The sequence below is a fragment of the Taudactylus pleione genome, unplaced genomic scaffold (genome assembly GCF_031769625.1).
Source record: "Taudactylus pleione unplaced genomic scaffold, aTauple2 ptg000230l, whole genome shotgun sequence".
NCBI lineage: Eukaryota > Metazoa > Chordata > Amphibia > Anura > Myobatrachidae > Taudactylus > Taudactylus pleione.
This window is the reverse complement of record NW_028284632.1, coordinates 668324-686624: the sequence shown is the minus strand read 5'-3', so window position 1 is coordinate 686624 and position 18301 is coordinate 668324. Positions and strand designations below refer to the sequence as shown.

The window sequence follows — 18301 nt, the reverse complement described above, 5'->3', positions numbered from 1 at the left end:
AACAGTTACTGACAGACCACATGAATGACTGTTCTCAGCAGGCGTATGCTTGTGTAAGAGAAAAGCCTGTAAAATATTTCCATTAGGTGCATACTTGTGATCTATAAACAAAACAAGACATTGATACAGTTCTATAATAATTTCCATATATTACACAATAAGGCAGCTCCCTGCCACTCTACATAAAAGCTATACGCTTTCTATTGGAAGAGACGCTGCTTTTTATTTAAAGTAGCATAAAACGGTGTCGCCTACATTTGCATTTAGACATAATGTGTATTTCAAAGCTATTTGTGTGGATAGTGCTGTGCTCATAATGATCAATTTTAATGGTCTTCTTCTTGAAGTATTATATTTCGGATTAAATTTCATGCTCCAGAAATATACCTATGCTCACTTTACCATAGTCTCTCTCATGCGCTGGTGGTTCCTCCCTAAGCATCATGGCATATAAATGAGGAAGACTCAGCAGGCATTCTAGCAGTGCAAACAGAAACGTAGGGGCTGTCGCAGAGTTGACCTCAAGTTAGTTTTGTGTAGCGCATTGTGAATGTTCTTACACTGCACATGTCCTGCAGACGAGCTTACACAAGTACGGGCAATTCAGAGTCATATGCAACTCCACTCGCAACTGAAGTAACGTAACTGGTTGGCAACATGTAGGCAGTGCTCAGAGAGGGCATGACTATGGTACTACAGAGTTGTGTGTATGTATAATCAAGTCTATTTTCACATGGTTCTTTTGCACCAGGCTGGTGGAAGTGTGCCCTGATGAAGAAGGCCACTAGCTATGTTTGCACAGTTGACCATCGGTGATGTGTCCGAGTTGCACTCCACAAAGGTCAAGCTTCATCTTCGTTGTAGCTCACAGGATTTATCTGCAAAGTGCTTGACAGTGTTGCAACCATTTTTGGGGAGTGTCTTAGTCTGCAATCCTGTATGCAGTAAAGATGGCTCAGGCATCTCACTTCATGCGACCAGGATTCCTATAATTGTCTGATCAGCGACTAATGCTTTGCCGCATGGATTTGCCGAGCTGGTGATGGGCGTCTTCATACAAATCCCGGTGGCTGCGGCAATTGCATATTTTCGCACAGCAGCTGCCCGTCTATCACACCGAGTAAAAAGTAGCTGCGAGCGACAACGGTAATGTACGTAGACGCATGCAGTGTGCAACTAATGGTGCGTACACCCGGGACAATTGACAACGATATCGTTGTGCGATCACCTGATATTAATCATCCAGCACACCACGTACCCACCAACGACTAGAACGACCTGCAATCAACGATCGCGGGTCCCTATAGTAACCTGGTCGATAACGACCAGGTTGGCCAGCATACACGGGCGAGGGTTGATATTGATAAGACGTGCCTGCGCATCGCAGGTCATTGGTGGGCGAAAAAGTGCACGATATGAATGATAATGATATCGTTCATATTGTCCATTTTAATCGTACCATGAGTACGCACCATTAGACGCATGCGCAGTTTATCTATAATCGCTCAACTGGGTAAATATCGGCACTGCGCATATCTGCGAATCAGCCCGTATATTCCCAGAGGCCATCTTTCATCAGAGACTCCAAGACTGTCTGCTGAACTCATATCCTCTCGGCACCAGCATTATGGAGGCCGCTGCCAGCAGGTAAGAGGAAGGAGACATATGTAAGGAAAGTAAGCTGGAAATCAAAGGCTAACATGATATACAAGTAGTTTCCAAACTGCTATTTAAATGCAAACTAATGGAGACATGCACTTTGAGTTAGGTTATCAGATGTTAAAGCAAATACATTTAGTTTGGCTTTCTTTTACTCCTGTGGATGGTGTCAGGATTCAGGAAGTACAGACAGAAACAATTAACAACAGAGAAGCAGCAGCTTAGCGACCATGCCCAGCGCCTGCAGTCACTTACAAGAAGCATTTTTGGCACCCTGCGCTCTCCTACTCAGATTTAATGAGGTTTCATGGAAATCAGGTTTCTTGACTATAGGAACAAATGTGTTTATACAGTGGAAAGTCTTCTGTGATAGCAGGCACGAGCTCAGGTCTGAGAGAACGCTGCTGTTTAACAAAACACAAAATGCAGATGATGGACACCAATGGGCAGGATTCAGAGGTGGACGCTGATCTGGTCGCGGCTATGATTCCGTATGCAGCGGTAGTGAGAAAATATGCTGGGATTTGTATTGAGACACCCACAGGCGTGGTCTCAGATCCGCTGCTTGCGTACGACGACGTATCATTGGACTTCCGAGAAACCCTATGGTGGCTCAGTGTCCGTGAGGAGACGACAAAGCCTTAACCAATGCGTATGAATTCGCAGTTGCTCTTTGCGACATGCAGACAAACGGGTTTTAGTTACCACTCCTCCCATTATCTCCCCCAAACGGTCACTGTCTGTCAATCATTCTGCGGCCTAATCCACACTACGACCGCTGACAAAAGACCATCGCGGCGTGCGCGCAGTGAGATTTTGACGCACGCACAGACTGTAAACATCGGCCGATTACAGACACTGCATCCGCTTCTGAATTAGGCCCTAGGAGAGGAGCTGAAGATTTGCGGCGCTTGTGTATAGGGAATGGAGGCCAATAATGGTTACATTTCTGGTACAATGAAACATAGTCATTGACATTAAACAAGTAGTTATATTTTATACCAAAACGTGCCATTGCATCATCAAGCCCCACTTACCTTAGACAACACTGAGTGACGCAATTCATGTTATCACACCCCTGCTACTCTGCGTTTACATGGACAGGCTAGAAGATGGTATTCATATTACGTACCCAGGTACACCATCAAATCTTTTGGGCCCTGGTACCTTTAAGGGATGTGGCTATGCAATGTGCACATTGGGCCTCCATGAAAATGCTAGGCTATTGCAAAGTGGCGGTGCAATGCTTAAAAGTGGTGCTGCCACACAATATTGGGGGGGCGAGGCAACACCTACATGGCTGGTCTGAGCACTTTGTATCCAACCCCCCTCAACAATAGGCCCCTGTGCTCACTGGGAAAACTGCCTGCTCTAACAGGAGTCTGGGTAGTGTCCCCTTAATACAGGAGTCTCTCAAACATTATGGGAGATAAGGCAACTATAGTTTAACTTGGAGCTAAACCATAAATATGCTTACATTTGAACTTTCAAAATAATACATGGGAATTTTTAACTGACATACCGGTTCTACACTGTCAGCCTTTGTGGATTGGTGGGATATTGACAGGCATATTCAATTAGGCGCAGGGTTAACTGTGTGGTAAAAGCTCCAGGTTTAAGGGACGGAGTTATTCAATTATTGGGCATTTTCTCTGCACGGTAAACTATGGAGTAATGCACGGTGACCCATAGATTCCACAAAAATACTGGAATCTATGGGTATGCCCTGATGTGAAAACCCTAGAGGTTGCATTTAACACAGATTTTTTTCCTTGCAACTTCTGAGGCTGAAAGGGAAAAAGCAGCATTACACACAGGGATGCAGGATCTAACGGAATAGGTCCACGGTGTCAATTAGCAGCGAGGATATACCCCCGAGACTTGTTCTCTCAGACTTTGAAGTACTAAGATGTGTGTTGAGAGAATTATATGGATTTAAAATAAAAAAATCTAAAATAAAAAAATCTGACAATACAAACAAACTTTAATAAACAATGTTGCATAGGGCAATAGCTGGTACTAGGGCTAATGTTACCAGATCTAATGTTCCTGCCTGCTTTGCTATAGCAGGTAACACCAATTGAAAAAATGCCATCCCCCTCCTGATTAAACACAGTGATTTAACGTATTGCCCCAACTAATAGTAATGTGCTCATCTTCTGATGGTTATGGGGGTCAAAAACGTGAGCCCTCAAGTGTATAAGGTTGTCTATCACTGTTCTAGGGCATGTTATTTAGTACCCAAGACAGTGATTTGAGATTCCTCAAGGACCATCAAAGAAATTGGATTGATAGGTCTACAATAAAAAGGTAGACAGTTAATGGGTCGACACTTTTTTGGGGTTAGTCTAAAATATAAAAAATCATGTGTTGTCATTTTTTGTGTTGACCATTTGAATGTCGACTTTTTAACTCTGTCAACCTTAGTCACCGTCAACCTTCTGGTGTTGACCTATTGACTGTCTACCTTTTTATTGTAGACCTATCAATCCAGAAGGTTGACAGGAACATTAGGTCAACAGGTAATTGGTCGACATTGACTTAGGTCAACAGTGTTAATAGGTCGACATTCAAATGGTCGACAAAAAAAAAGTCCCCACATGCTTTGATGTTTCAGCCTAACCTGAATAACTTTTTTTGGTGTCTATCATTTGCAGGTCGACCTTTTAACCTTGTCGGCCAATTGCCTGTTGTCCGACTGTCCCAGTCGACCCTCTGGTGTCGATTATTAACGGTCTACCTTTTTACTGTAGACCGATCATCCGTATACCAAGATAAATAGGTCAACATCTAACATTCCTTTTACATATTTACCTACCTACAGATGAGTCCTTACTCGTGAGCCCCCCTCACCACCCTGACCCAGTGAGTGACTGCTAGCGGCCTGCATCGTTTTATTGCCAAAAATGCACCTAAGTAGCAATGTGATGCAACTAGGACATACCAGGAGACTGTGCTGATTAATTTGACATGCAACACTTGTATATCTGTGTGTCAATGAGTCCCTCAATCAACATGCGAAGTACACACAGATACACAAGTGTCGCATATCAAAATCAGCACAGTCTCCTGGTGCGTCCCAGTTGCATCGCATTGTGACTTAAAAGCATTTTTGGCAAAGAAAAGACGCCCGACGCTCGCAGAGTTGCACAGGACCTGGCGGCTCACTCATGCTAGGCATATCACAGTGCGTGGCGTATTACGGCTAGATGATGAGCAAGTACACATCTGCATAACATAAAATAGATATTTCATTCAAAATGAACAAATGTGATCTTAATCTTCAAATGCAATAAATGCCTTCACCAAAATCAATCTAACGTGATTAAAGTGCAAATAAGGGATTAGATTAAAGCGCAAGGCAGGAAAACAAATCTAATAAAAACTGCGACTATCCCTGAATTTTATTTTAAATGTTCACTAAAAGCCACCGCACTGTGAGGCTGAACCTTAACCCTCTAGAAACAAGAGCTCTCCCTCTAGAATAGAAAGTGTTAAGTCAAAAGTGGTTACCATTTTCTGAATTACTGGAACTATAAAAGGACACACTACACAAGCTGCCGCTGAATGTCACCTGAAAAGCAATCACAAAAGGGCTCTGTCTTGGCTTATCTTCGGGCTCTGTCACTACGGCAACCAGCCGATGAAACGCTTCCCGTATCCGCGTATTGGTGGATCCCATAGAAGCCGGGGCTAAGGAGGCATGTGAAGCCTGGCAGAGATTGACTGCATTAATACATTAGCAAATACTGTGAAACACTGGATAAATGTCAGCAATTATGGCGAGAAGCATCTAATAACGTTATCCATTGCCTGTCAAACCCTCGCGAGGTTTGATGTACGCCTGCCACTCAAAGCTTCTCTGTAATTTTATCTCTTTTAGGCGCCCTGGTCTTCTGCTTTTGGATTTAGTACTTTGAAAAGCAATAAAGTCGGAGGGCTGCTCATTCTATGCTGATCACAACAGTCAACAGAGCCAACAGTAAGAGCAGAGAGCTGTACTTCCCACGCTGGTGTCAACAGCAAGGACTTTGCTACTGACTAACAAATAGCTTCAGACAGCAATAGCGGAGAGCGCTGTCGACAATGGTTTCGTGAACTGTTCCCTGCAGCCATTTAGGGCCCCCCACATTGTGAGTGCGGTGATGCTGTGACCCATCTCACCAAAGCCGACGTATGCCAATTTATTACAAGAGCCCATCTCTTTCATAGTTACAACAAAAGTGCTTTAGTGGCTAATAATGCAATGGTTTGGGGAGTACAAGTGTTAAAACATAAAAAATACAGCTGTGTCCTTATACATGTTTGCTGCAGTCGCGCTAATAAGCCCTTCTGGGCGAGTCAGGTGACACTGCTAACGCCGGGCATTTTTTTTTTTTTGCTGAAAAAGTCACATTGCGATGTGATTAGGATGCACCAGGAGACTGTGCTGATTAATGTGATAGGCGACACTTGTATATCTGTGTGCAACGGGGTCTCTGAATCTGTATGCGAAGTGCTACAATTGCAGCAGCCGCAGCTTTTTTGATTTCAAGTTCCCTTGAGCTTCATATACAGACTCAGAGGTGCACACAGATATACAAGTGTCACATATCTAGGTAATCAGCAGTCTGCAGGTGCGTCCTAGTCACATCGCATTCTGACTTAGACGCATTTTCGGCAAAAAAAAAAAAAAAAAAAGACGCCCTATGCTAGCTATCATGGGACCTGGCGGCTCACTCACGCCCGGCAAGTCGCGCTGCATGGCGTATTGAAACTAGATGTATGAGGTCACATCTGTATATAGAAAGCAGCGAACTCTTTTAATATATGGGAAAGATGTCAAAATACAAGGGAAATCCAGAAACTAAAGACAGTTTGCACATTCCCACCATGAACGTCATTCACCCTCCCCAATTCAGGGTCGGGCGTTCTCCCTAATCGTTTTTCTGAGTGCTTTGGAATGGCGTGCGGTTATGGATGTTTTTGGCGTTGTTATGCATTGTTAAAATGAACCCTACGATACAAAATGCCTCCAACTGTGAAGAGTTATTCATTTCTTAAATGCGCAGAAAGTGAGATCTGCCTAAATTTACTGTCAATTTGCAGGTGTATGGCGATGTGAGAAAGTGGTGGGAAAGTTCAATACTGGATGATCATCGACGGGACGCCCATGAAGTGATGATGAGCTGAAGTTTGCAATGGACTGGAGGTAGCAGAGTACGACAAGGGTATTCTATAGCGTGTGGACACATTTTATACATGCTTAAATGTGATTATGTGGAGAAATAAACAAAGGCACATTTTTTTTTTAGATGTATATCTGCCTTATCTATCTTATTATATTAGTGGAGTGCATAGAATATACTTTGTGTTACGCAAATATGCATTATAAACGGAAGTGGAATAAAGGATGGGGACTAATTCTTTATGTGATAAAAATGGTTATAATCTATAATACCAGATTACAAATTAGAGAACACACCAGTCAAAGGTAAAACTTTGCCAGCATTTTTCTAGATCAAATCCCATTTCTACTCTTTTTCCTACTAATTTCTAAAAAAATAATAAAAAAATAAATAAAAATAAATATATATATATATATATATATATATGTATGTATATATACACACACACACACACACACACGTGTGTGTATATATATATATCCTTATAAATGGTGAGCGATATGGCAAGCTCAGCCATTAGTCATGAAAAAGCAGCCAACAAATTCACAAGGAATCAATGACATCACTTATGTATTATTTAGCGCAGCCATTTAAATTATACCTACACATTATTTCAAAGCAACCAATTAATTCACTGGGAACTAATGATATTACTTACACATAATTTAAAAGCAGTCTATATGCCTTCACTGGAAAGCTATGGCATCAATGGAGGTAGCCACTGGTGTAGGCAAACTGCAACATAGCCTATCAATTCAATGTCATCACTAAAGCACTTAATAGTTCATTTAAAGGATATGTTTTTGAGAATGCACCATGTGAATGGATAATGTACGCACTTTAAATATCTGAAAATTATTTTGTTTTATACTCCTCATTTAATACTGTGGATTACCTTATACAAGTCACTGTTTAGATTGTGGCTAGAAGATTTCTATACAAATCATCAAAATCGAGGAGCACTGGAACAAAAATGCCTAAATGCTATTAACGAAGCACCTACATACCTAGGTAAATAGCAAATTCCCCTAATGTATCGCTGTGCACTTTAATTTTGTACAAATATTTCAGAATAGTCAAATAATAAATTAGTCACTTCACACCTACGTGTTGCAACTCGTTTAGATACAAAAGGTGTAACTGAACTCTAACATATTTCACGCATCACATATCGCTAATTGAATTTTCAATGGGGGGGAAGGTTCGGTCATAAAACCATACAAGCAAAGAGTTACTTGTTGACTAAATAACATCACAGTAGGCTGCTAGTGGAATAATAAACCATACTATTTAAAATATAAAATGTTCTTCAGGTCACGCTTAATATTGATCCAAAAAGGTTCGGTATATGTTGTCTGCATTCGTCATGTGAATGACAACATGGTCGTTTTGTTGACATGCCTGTCATGTCGACACTGATGACTACATGATTAGACAAAACATTCCTGGTGGTCCAGCAAACTCTCCCCCGCTAGTACCTAAAACTCTCCCCACTAGTGCCCAACCCTAACCCTCCCTCTAGTGCCTAACCCTAACCCCCCCAGTGTCTAACCCTAAGCCTCCATCTAGTGCCTAACCCTAACCATCCCCCTAGTGCCGAACCCTAACCTCTCTTCATCAGCATAGCCGTAAGAGTCTTCATTTCATTTGCCGAAATTTTAACAATGTAATCATAACTGTCGGCATTACAGATTTCAACTGCAATCTGATACGAAATAGCTCATTTGCATTATTAAGCCTCCTTTCTTTTCGGTTGACTCTCCCAGTGAAATGCCAGTGGCTCAAATATGTAAATGAGGGAGGAGACAGATTCAGCAGTTTTAAAGAAGTGTTAAAAAAAAAAAAAGAAAAGAAAAAGAAAATGTAAGACACTGATTTATCACGAGAGTCCTCCTCTGTATTTACCATAAAGTCTTCAAGAGTAATCCTTAATTAATATTTCTAAATTTATTGTTGGGATATTAAAATCAGGCGTCCCTGCATAAAACCCTCTGTGCTGATACACTTATTGTATTCTCCTCGTAGTGGGATGTCTGCACAGTATCAGTGCGATGTGAAAGAGTCTGAGCAATCTGATTGGATAAAACAAATTATCTCTTTGAGAGAGGATGAAGTAAGTGGATTAAGGTATCAGGTTGAATAAAAATACATTTAAAAAGTCCCGAAAACAGTTTAAACTATCCCAGATAATTAGAACACATGCTACAATAACAGTGGCCACCTGATTTCAGAGAATAATTGGAAAACAGCATTACAGGAGCCTACACTCTGTACCAAAACATAGTTGGTTACAAAAAGTGATAAGTCTACGGGGATTAAAATAAACATCGTCTTTAATTAGACCAGGCAGATTAATTCACAGTGTTAAAATTATTCCTTCACTAAATAAACCAAAAAGTGCCCTTGTTAATGTGCAAAATTAGATTTCCGGGGGGTTTGTCCTCTGTGTGAATCTCAGCTTCACTGTCACAGCATGAAAACATTCTTCAGACGTGCCCCCCCTCACCACTCCCCCTGAAGGAGATGTGCTATTGACGAGTCTTGCAAAGCAGCAAATCTCACTGCAGTGAGGAGGGTAGGTTGTCATCTCCGAAGGGAAACACAGTCACAGTACATTTTCAAAATGTTTTAGAACAGGTTTATTACATAAAATGTGAGACTAAATGGTCTGCTTCATATGTATTTGTATAGATAGAATAGAGTATGTCGAACTGAACAGAACTGTATAATCTATGATATAGGCAATAGCAGTGCTCTGAATATCATTAAAAGAACAACTGAAAGTGCATATATTAATGAGCCTAATATGGCACTGACCATAGGGGTAATGTTCTTTATGATGGAGTGTAAGAAGAATGTATGGTTTAAAATGGTTAGAGGTCCTTCAGTAACTGGGTTACAGATGAAAATGACTGGAGACAAACTCTTGCAGTCCGTAGATGATAAAGGAACTAATGTTTTAATAGTTAATAGGGCCTATTCAATTAGCCCCGGGACTTACCGCAAGATTTTAGCTCCCAAGTTCAGTACCCGGAGCTATTCAATTACTGCCAGCGGTTAGCCCACGAATGACCCATAGGGTATACTTAACGCAGATTTCTGATCACACTCTCATGAGGAGCGCAAACCGGAATCCACGTTAACTAGTGCTTCTGGGGCTAGCCGTTGGCAGGTAACTACATAGCTCTGGTCACTTAACCCGGCAGCTATGGCTTACCTCAGGAAATAATTGAATAGCTCCGGGCAAGTAAGCTAAAACCCTCCGGTGTAAGACCCACAGCTAATTGAATCGGCCCCAAAGTGTACCTGTAATCTACAAACAGCAGAGGAAGCCATTTTGCTGGCTGAACCCCTAGCCATGAAGCTGCAGACCACTAATTCACTAGGAGTTGCCGCCGTGCCTGGGTCACGTCTGAGGTGCAGCGGGAGCAGCCTGATCACTAAACCAATATTCATGAAACATTTTGCAGGCTGTGCCTCTTTCAGGGCACATTGGAAGCAACCACTCTATGGGTTAAACCAATATTGGTCCAGACCGAAAAAAATATCTGTCGGTTGTGTATAGGTGTCAATTACCCTTTAAGGTGCAATCTGGTTCGAGGTAGGGAGGATAAGGTATAAAAAAAAATAAAAAAAATATATGAATATTTTTTGTTTATTTGATTAGTCTACAACATCTAGCACATGAGGAACAGAACCCGGATGATGGTCTTAACCCATAGCGCTATTATATTACACCTAACAGCCACCAAAGTGCTTTAACCTTCTTGAAAGGTTCATGTCTACACAACTGATAACAGCTCTGCTGTAGAGAAGTTAGTAAATGCTCTGCAGTGTGTTTAAATCACATGATTATATTTGTTCTGCCCTACTGTGCTCTGTCATCGCATCACAGCTAGAGAGAGGTTTTGACATTCACATGTCACCAGGATCATCTGCAGGTTATAGTTACAACTGTTGATCCAGCGGCTAATTTTTCAACAATCAGAGTCTCATGCAGGGAGCCAGGAACTGCTCTCAACTGGATATATTAAGTGCTATTATTTCCACAACACTTTTGATATATGAAATTAAAGCGGGTTGCTCTGTAACAATGTCCCTTGGGGCTGTATACTTCATAGGATGCGGCTGATGGCATTAAAGGAGATCTCGGGCGTAACAGATATAACAGGCACAAACCACAACTGAACGGGCGTCCGGCGTAGAATGCTGTAATGAAAACAAGGCCTACTTCCCCTTAAGGCAAAGTCTGCTGAGTACATGGTGATGTTGCAGGTTATAGCCCCCTGCATACGGAAGGCCGGGGAACCCAGCAAATGCTATTGAGAAGAAAAGGGGACAGGACTCCATAAGGCTTAAGAGATGTCTATATAAACTGGGGACCTTTTTTGACCTATTTTGGTAAGGACAGAGCATAGATTCAGTCACTATGTAATATAGGGGGGCTGATGTTGGCTGTGATGGAGACATCCCAAGTCACTGACATTTCAGACAGTCTTCTATGGGTTTCATTCAGACCAGCTCACAAGCGGGTTGATGTTGATGCCCTGCTCATGTGCAGTGTCCGCACTGCGCGTGCGCAAGCCCCGGAGCGAGAAAGAAAATCTCTCGCTCCGAGACTCACTACAAAAGGGGTGGCTGTCGATGGTGGTCGACAGCTCGCCCCGTTTTGTAGGCGGGACGGGGCTACACAAACGGAGGCGTTCCCGACGGAACGCCTGCCATTTGGGGGCGGCCCCACTGACATCACTCGTGATGTCAGTGGTGAACTTCCGTTTCTAATACAGCTGAAAGCTCACTGGGGCTTGCGGTAGACGAGACCCTACCACAAGGGTCTCGCGACCATTAACCTGGCCGCTCGCTAAAGCTGCGGGTGGTCACCCACAGCCTAGTGAGCGGCCAGGGGGCCGGCTCTAAACATAGAAGCGGCCGCCCTCATTAAGAGCGAGTGCTCGCATTTTGCGAGCGGCTCTGAATGAGGTCCTATGTCCCAACAGACTGGAGTGTGATGATATGTTTGCATTTATCTGACATTGACATTGTTTTAAGGTCTCAAGCCTAAAAAGGAACCTGTCACTTACACACTGACTCAACATAGCACATGTGCCATTTAAAGGGCTTTATGGTGGCAACCATGCACCGGCACGCTACACCATACAGTGCACAAACCAAACAAATACTAAAACTGGACCACTTACAGTGTCGCTCTGAGCAGATGCAGGCCAGCCTTCCCACAACTGATGGCGAACAGGGATGCTGGTGAGGTCATACACATTTCTTTTTACCTAAAGCATAAAAACAAAATCAACATGTTGTTATAGAGATATGTTGCCATAGGTTACGAAAGTCAAATAAATACTGAATAGCACGATATTATTCTGTTATGGAGAAAGCGACAAAATATCACGCAACATTAAACGTCGAGGAAAAAGTAATGAAAAGATGTGACACGTAACAGAAGGTAAAAATGGCCAAGCCTCTATGAGTTTACATAGGTAGTTTTATCTTGGTTATGTTAGGAATTAAGATATGTTCAAACACTGAGTTTGTATTCAAAATGTATATTTAATGAAATCAAGGCTATAAATGTATATATTACATGAAATAGTAAAATCAATGGTGTTAATAGCAACTAGACGAGCACTTTACAAGACAAAACAAAACAGCACAACAACAGATAAACATATAGGCATGCATGCATGTAAATGCACAATGGGACCAGAGTATGGAGGGAGAGAACGGGGGGAGGAAGAAGGATGGGAGTGGGGAAGTAGATCAGTGTTATTTCTGGCAGAGCACTTGCGCAAGTGTTATGCTCTGTATAGTGGTGGATGATCACCTGCAACTGATGATTATATAGATGGACAGATATTTAATGTTCGAACTTGAGGTAGTCCTGTGTGTGAATCACTGTTGATCACTAGGAGGGAGACGTGGTGGTAATGACCATGAGAGTAATGACAATGTACAGTTCCAGTGGTTGCAGGGCCTTTGGGTGCGGCGTCCCGTGACCCCAGGTACCCTACTTATCCACACTCTTCTTCCAAAGCGTTCTGTCCCAGTCTTCCTCACCTCAACGGAGGTGTCTGTGTATCTTGAGCACATCTTCCAGACATCCCACATTGCATCCCTGAAGGCGGCCTAACTGGCCGCTACGCGTCGGAGCTACTACTATCACCACTTTGAGAAGTGCACGAACTGTGCTCAAGGTACACAGACACCTCCGTTGCGAGGTTACACAGACGGCCGTCTGTACTCCATCGTTCTCCAGTATCGCGAGACCAGCACCAGGAAGTGTCGCGACCACACAGGGATTCCACGAGGCTGCCGAAGGGACCAAGCTGGAGTGCGCTACGTCCACACACTCCGGCAGAAAGAACCAAGGAGAAGCCAGGACGAGCACCGCCCCGCACCCACCACTCCCTAACTCCGGGGCTCCGGTCGTGGAGAGGTGAGGAAGACTGGGACAGAACGCTTTGGAAGAAGAGTGTGGGTAAGTAGGGTACCTGGGGTCACGGGACGCCGCACCCAAAGACCCTGCAACCACTGGAACTAGACATTGTCATTACTCTCATGGTCATTAACACCATGTCTCCCTCATAGTGATCAACAGTGATTCACACACAGGACTATCTCAAGTTCGAACATTAAATATCTGTCCATCTATATAATCATCAGTTGCAGGTGATCATCCACCACTATACAGAGCATAAAACTTGCGCAAGTGCTCTGACAGAAATAACACTGATCTACTTCCCCACTCCCCTCCTTTTTCCTCCCCCCGTTCTCTCCCTCCATACTCTGGTCCCATTGTGCATTTACATGCATGCATGCCTATATGTTTATCTGTTGTTGTCTTGTTTTGTCTTGTAAAGTGCTCGTCTAGTTGCAATTAACACCATTGATTTTACTATTTCATGCAATATATACATTTATAGCCTTAATTTCATTAAATATACATTTTGAATACAAACTCAGTGTTTGAACATATCTTAATTCCTAACATAACCAAGATAAAACTACCTGTGGGTAAGCGCGGGCACTACCCCCCTAGATTACATTTAACCAATAAGAGAGAGAGGTTCCTCTTATAGTCCCTGCTGCTGCCTCAGACATATCAGGTGAGTGAGCGCTGACCAACTATCTTCTTTCAAGTACTTCTATGAGTTTACAATCTAAGACACATGGGAACAAAAGTAGGTTTCAAAGATACATTAAACGAAAATCATACTAGCTATTAACTTCTGTGCTTAATCTGTACAGAAATATGGGTCTCATTGTTAAAAGGACTCTGGGTTTAACAGAAAAAAATTAGTGATTCAACATGGAAATACATTTTGCTATATAGGTTAAAGTTACCATACTATAACCTGTTACAAAGCGCAGTCTACTGCACATGTATGATCTATGTAACCCTGGCTCTGTGCGGCCCATTGACTGCAGTATCAGGAGTACACCAGAAATCCTAAGTACAGGAGCAGTGGTGGCTTTTACCTAGAGGCTGCAGCCTCCCAGTAAAAATCACCACCCCAGTGACAGCCTGGTAGTGGCTTCCCATTGGAAACTCTCCATGCTAATCACAGCAGGACAGGCAGTTTCATGGGGGGGGTAGTGTTTTCTCCCCCTAGAACTGCCAGTCCTAACTGCAATTAGCAGAGAGCACACTTACGATAGGAAGCCATTGCCCTGCTATAAAAACAGCTCTATCTGGCTTCTAGGGACTGCAGCCAATGAAGTCTCTATAAGCCTGATTGTTGATTTGTGCGCATATGAGAGATCGTGATGCTGCGTATACGCACATTTCAGACCAGCAGACCACCCGGGAAATACAGGTAGGAGCTGCTGCTGTACAGGAGTCTGGTTTCTTTGGTAAATCCTAATAGAGAAGCCCACTAGGGCTCGGGGACACACCAGTGAATCCACTAAGCATACTGTGCCCTTTAATTTGCTACTAAACAGTATGGTTTGCATAGTTACGTATGTTCTATATCATTTATTTATAAATATTATCCCTTCAGATTAGGTCCTGGAAACTGTACATACAGCGACTTTGAGAATGCTAACAAAAGCCATTGTATTAATTAGAGCGCTTTCAAATGCTGGCTGGTTTCACTCATTTTAATGGCTCTAAAATTATGCCTGCATAGGCAAGTTGTCTAAACAAAAATATGCTGCACTGAACAATATTAAACATATAGGCCATCTAGGCACCTGCCAAGGGCCACACTGATCAGGGGGCAGCATGCTGATGTTTTTTACCTTTCGCCTAGTTTTTGCCAACAAAAATAATGGAGGAAGTAGTGTAGGGTAGAGGTACAGAGACATGCACCTTCATTATTAGCTTACAGACCATGTATTCCCAAACGCCTACAGCCAGATCCCCTGTAATGTGGCTCCGCAGCCCCAGGATTTAACAGATACCGGAGATTCCTTGTCCCACCATTACATACAATGCAATAAGTGACCATGAAGTTACATGGTGAGGTGGTTGATGAGAACGACTGGGCACATTTTAGTTGTTCCTTGTACTGTATAAAATCACAATACTCCTTATCACAGTGTTTAAGCTAGTGCTAATATATAGAAGATATTATTTATGGAGTGAAATAAAGAGGCTCAATACAGACTTCTTCCTATGCAGGAAATGGAAACAGTCAAACCCCTTAAAAGAGAGAAAGAGATGGACTCAGACTGATGATACTTGTGGCAGCGATTATTGGCAATCTGGCCTGGACTCGTGCTAATTGCCCTGTGCTGCAGCTAAATTGTCATGACTAGTGTATTTACAGAGGCAAGTTCAATGTAGAGCTTGTATATAGAGAAAGGTCAGCCAATATAGTCCTGCTTGACCTTTAGAGAATAAAGAGAAGCCAGGGACCGCTCACTGGCAGAAATTATATGACTGACCCATTGTGAAGGACGCACACACTGATCAACATCCCACTTTCCTTCCTAGATGAATAAGACACAAAGAGAGTACTCCTGCATGGGACATGGTACAGATATAATCAGCCAGATGACCAACACCAGGGCTTATGCTTTATTTTACTTTGGGTTGGAGGAGTTATGACAACCTGGCTACATTTTCAAAGTCATTCAAAAGACAATTCAAAGTCTAGTACTTTAGACATTATCACATCATCAGACTCATTCAACTTTATAGTTCTTAGATGTGCACGCTGTGAGCCGAATAAAGGTTTTGCACGAAATGCTGACATTCAGAATATCAACACCAAAATGTCGACACTGACAGTGTCGTTATTCAAAATGTTGACATGACGACTATGTCAACATTCTGAGGGGCTCATTTATCAATGAGTGATATTCTTGTCGTCACTTGTTACTAATCTTAAATGGTGCTCCAACCAATCAGCTCCTAACTGTCATGTGTTTGAAATATTACAGTTAAGAGCTTATTTAACATTTAAGATTAGTAACAAGAATATCAGTCGTTGATAAATGAGCCCGATTGTCAACATTATGACTACATACCCAGAATAACTACTATGATATAATTCACTGCCCACTTAGTGTATAAACCTATGCCGGGTACACACTAGACGATGTCTAGTGTGTACCGACCTTGTTAGCGACGGGACCCGGTGGGGTGCCAGCATCGCCAAGTGCATACACCCTAGCCGATGCCGGCAGCGACGGAACGACAGCGGGGGTTATGCTGCATTCGGTAGCATGGCCCCCCGATGAGGAGTCCGCATACATGCAGGTCCGACAGACGAGGTCACTGACTATGCGTGGAAATGCGCATCGCGATTGACAGTGCGTACACACTGGACGATTTAAATAGTCAGAACGATTGTTCGCTATCTGCAAATTAGTTTAAAATGCCGTCTAGTGTGTACCCAGCTTTAGACTGGAAGCGTATTTCTCATTTAAGTGAGGTCTTGCCATCGCCCTGTCATCGTCTCCGGTTATATTGCTGCTTCTGTTAGTCAGATTGCATTACACCTCATCAGCTGGTAACCAGCTTTCCATACAGTATCCACAGAAATATGAGAGATGGAAATACCAGCAACTCAATAGGTTTTTATCCCTCGCGCACACCTGTGAAGCTCCCTCCTTGGTCATCTGCGATTATTTCATTAGTTTTGGGCAATCATGACTCAAGAGAGGGATTAACACCAATCCCCACTTCAGCGGCTCCAGCAGCTCTCCCCTAATTCCACCTTTACAGCAGAGACACGGAACAGTTAGAGTGCTCTGTATTCATCAGACTAATATTAATGAGAACTTGAAAGCTAATCTCTGCCCCGTGTTTTGTGAAATCTATTTTACATTTGCAATGAATGTTACCCCCAATGGGGAGTTTCTGGAAGACTTACAAATTTAGACGTTGATTTATTCATCAATGGATGCAAAGTTGGTATAAGAAAATGTAATAGTCTCTTGAGTATTTATTATAATGGGAAAGAACAAAAATGACACAAAGGGAAACGCGGTTCTCATGTCAACAACAGACTACTCGTCAACTTAAACATGTGTCAATGCAGTAGAAAACAGAGATCTTTTAGGTTTACAAAGGGAAAAATACATTACACAGAGAAAAAAAATATATAACACCAAGTTTCAGGCAGATTTTGCTTCTCCTTTATTTTTTGCATAATGACTAAAAAAAAATAAATTGGAACATTTTGTTGTACAGTATATAGAGACTGTTTCTTGAAAAATGTATATGTATTCATAGCCACAGGAAAAGACAAATTCTAAAAGTATAAAATAATTATCCACACACTCCAATTAAACGATCATATTTCCGCACGTAAAGGATATATTGTTTTCAAAATTAAGTAAAATAAATAATAAAATATTACATAAAGCTCCTTTTTTAAATTTACTGGATATGACTAGAGAATCACATTCTCTAAACTAAGCAACTCCTTTAAGAACTGACCATTTCAGCTGTTTTCCATTCGTTTTAAACATAGCAATGAGGCTAACAAATTATATATTTTTAATATCCATTAAAAAAAAAAAAGAAAAAAAGGTTTAAAATGTGATCAAATGCAGCATTGACTCAAAAATTACAGTTTCTGTATATTCGGTAATCAATGAAAAAATCCACCATGAAGCATTGTTGAAGCTGAACTACTGGTTGGAGCAGCATTCCTAAACTTGGTCCTCAAGGTACCCCTAAAGCTGGCCATACACCGGACCAACTTTCCTCCAACTAGTTGGTCGGTTGGAATGAAAATCCAGTAATGCATGGGAGCAAATGACAACCAGAAAACATGAAAAAAGGTTGTTCAGGCAAAGTTGGTTAAATGTGTTTGAGTTTAAAAAATAAAAAACTTGTCTGAACAACAGCTTTCGTTTTCCGGTGTTTGGGAGCAAATATCTGATTGTCATTTGCTCCCATGCATTACCAGATTTTCATTCCAACCAACCAACTGGTCGGGAGAAAGTTGGTCTGGTGTATGGCCAACCTAACAGTCCAGGTTTTAAAGGATATCCATGTT

General features: G+C 42.2%; 1 protein-coding gene across 2 annotated transcripts in view; it reads right to left on the bottom strand.

The window, feature by feature from the left end:
• The window catches only part of FAF1 (Fas associated factor 1), a 305642-nt gene that overhangs the window by 97579 nt on the left and 189762 nt on the right, over positions 1-18301 (bottom strand). For both annotated transcript variants that reach the window (XM_088479291.1, XM_088479292.1), the window contains exon 8: positions 12026-12112. In XM_088479291.1, coding sequence (XP_088335417.1) covers positions 12026-12112 — 87 coding nt within the window. The remainder of the gene's footprint in view (positions 1-12025; positions 12113-18301) is intronic.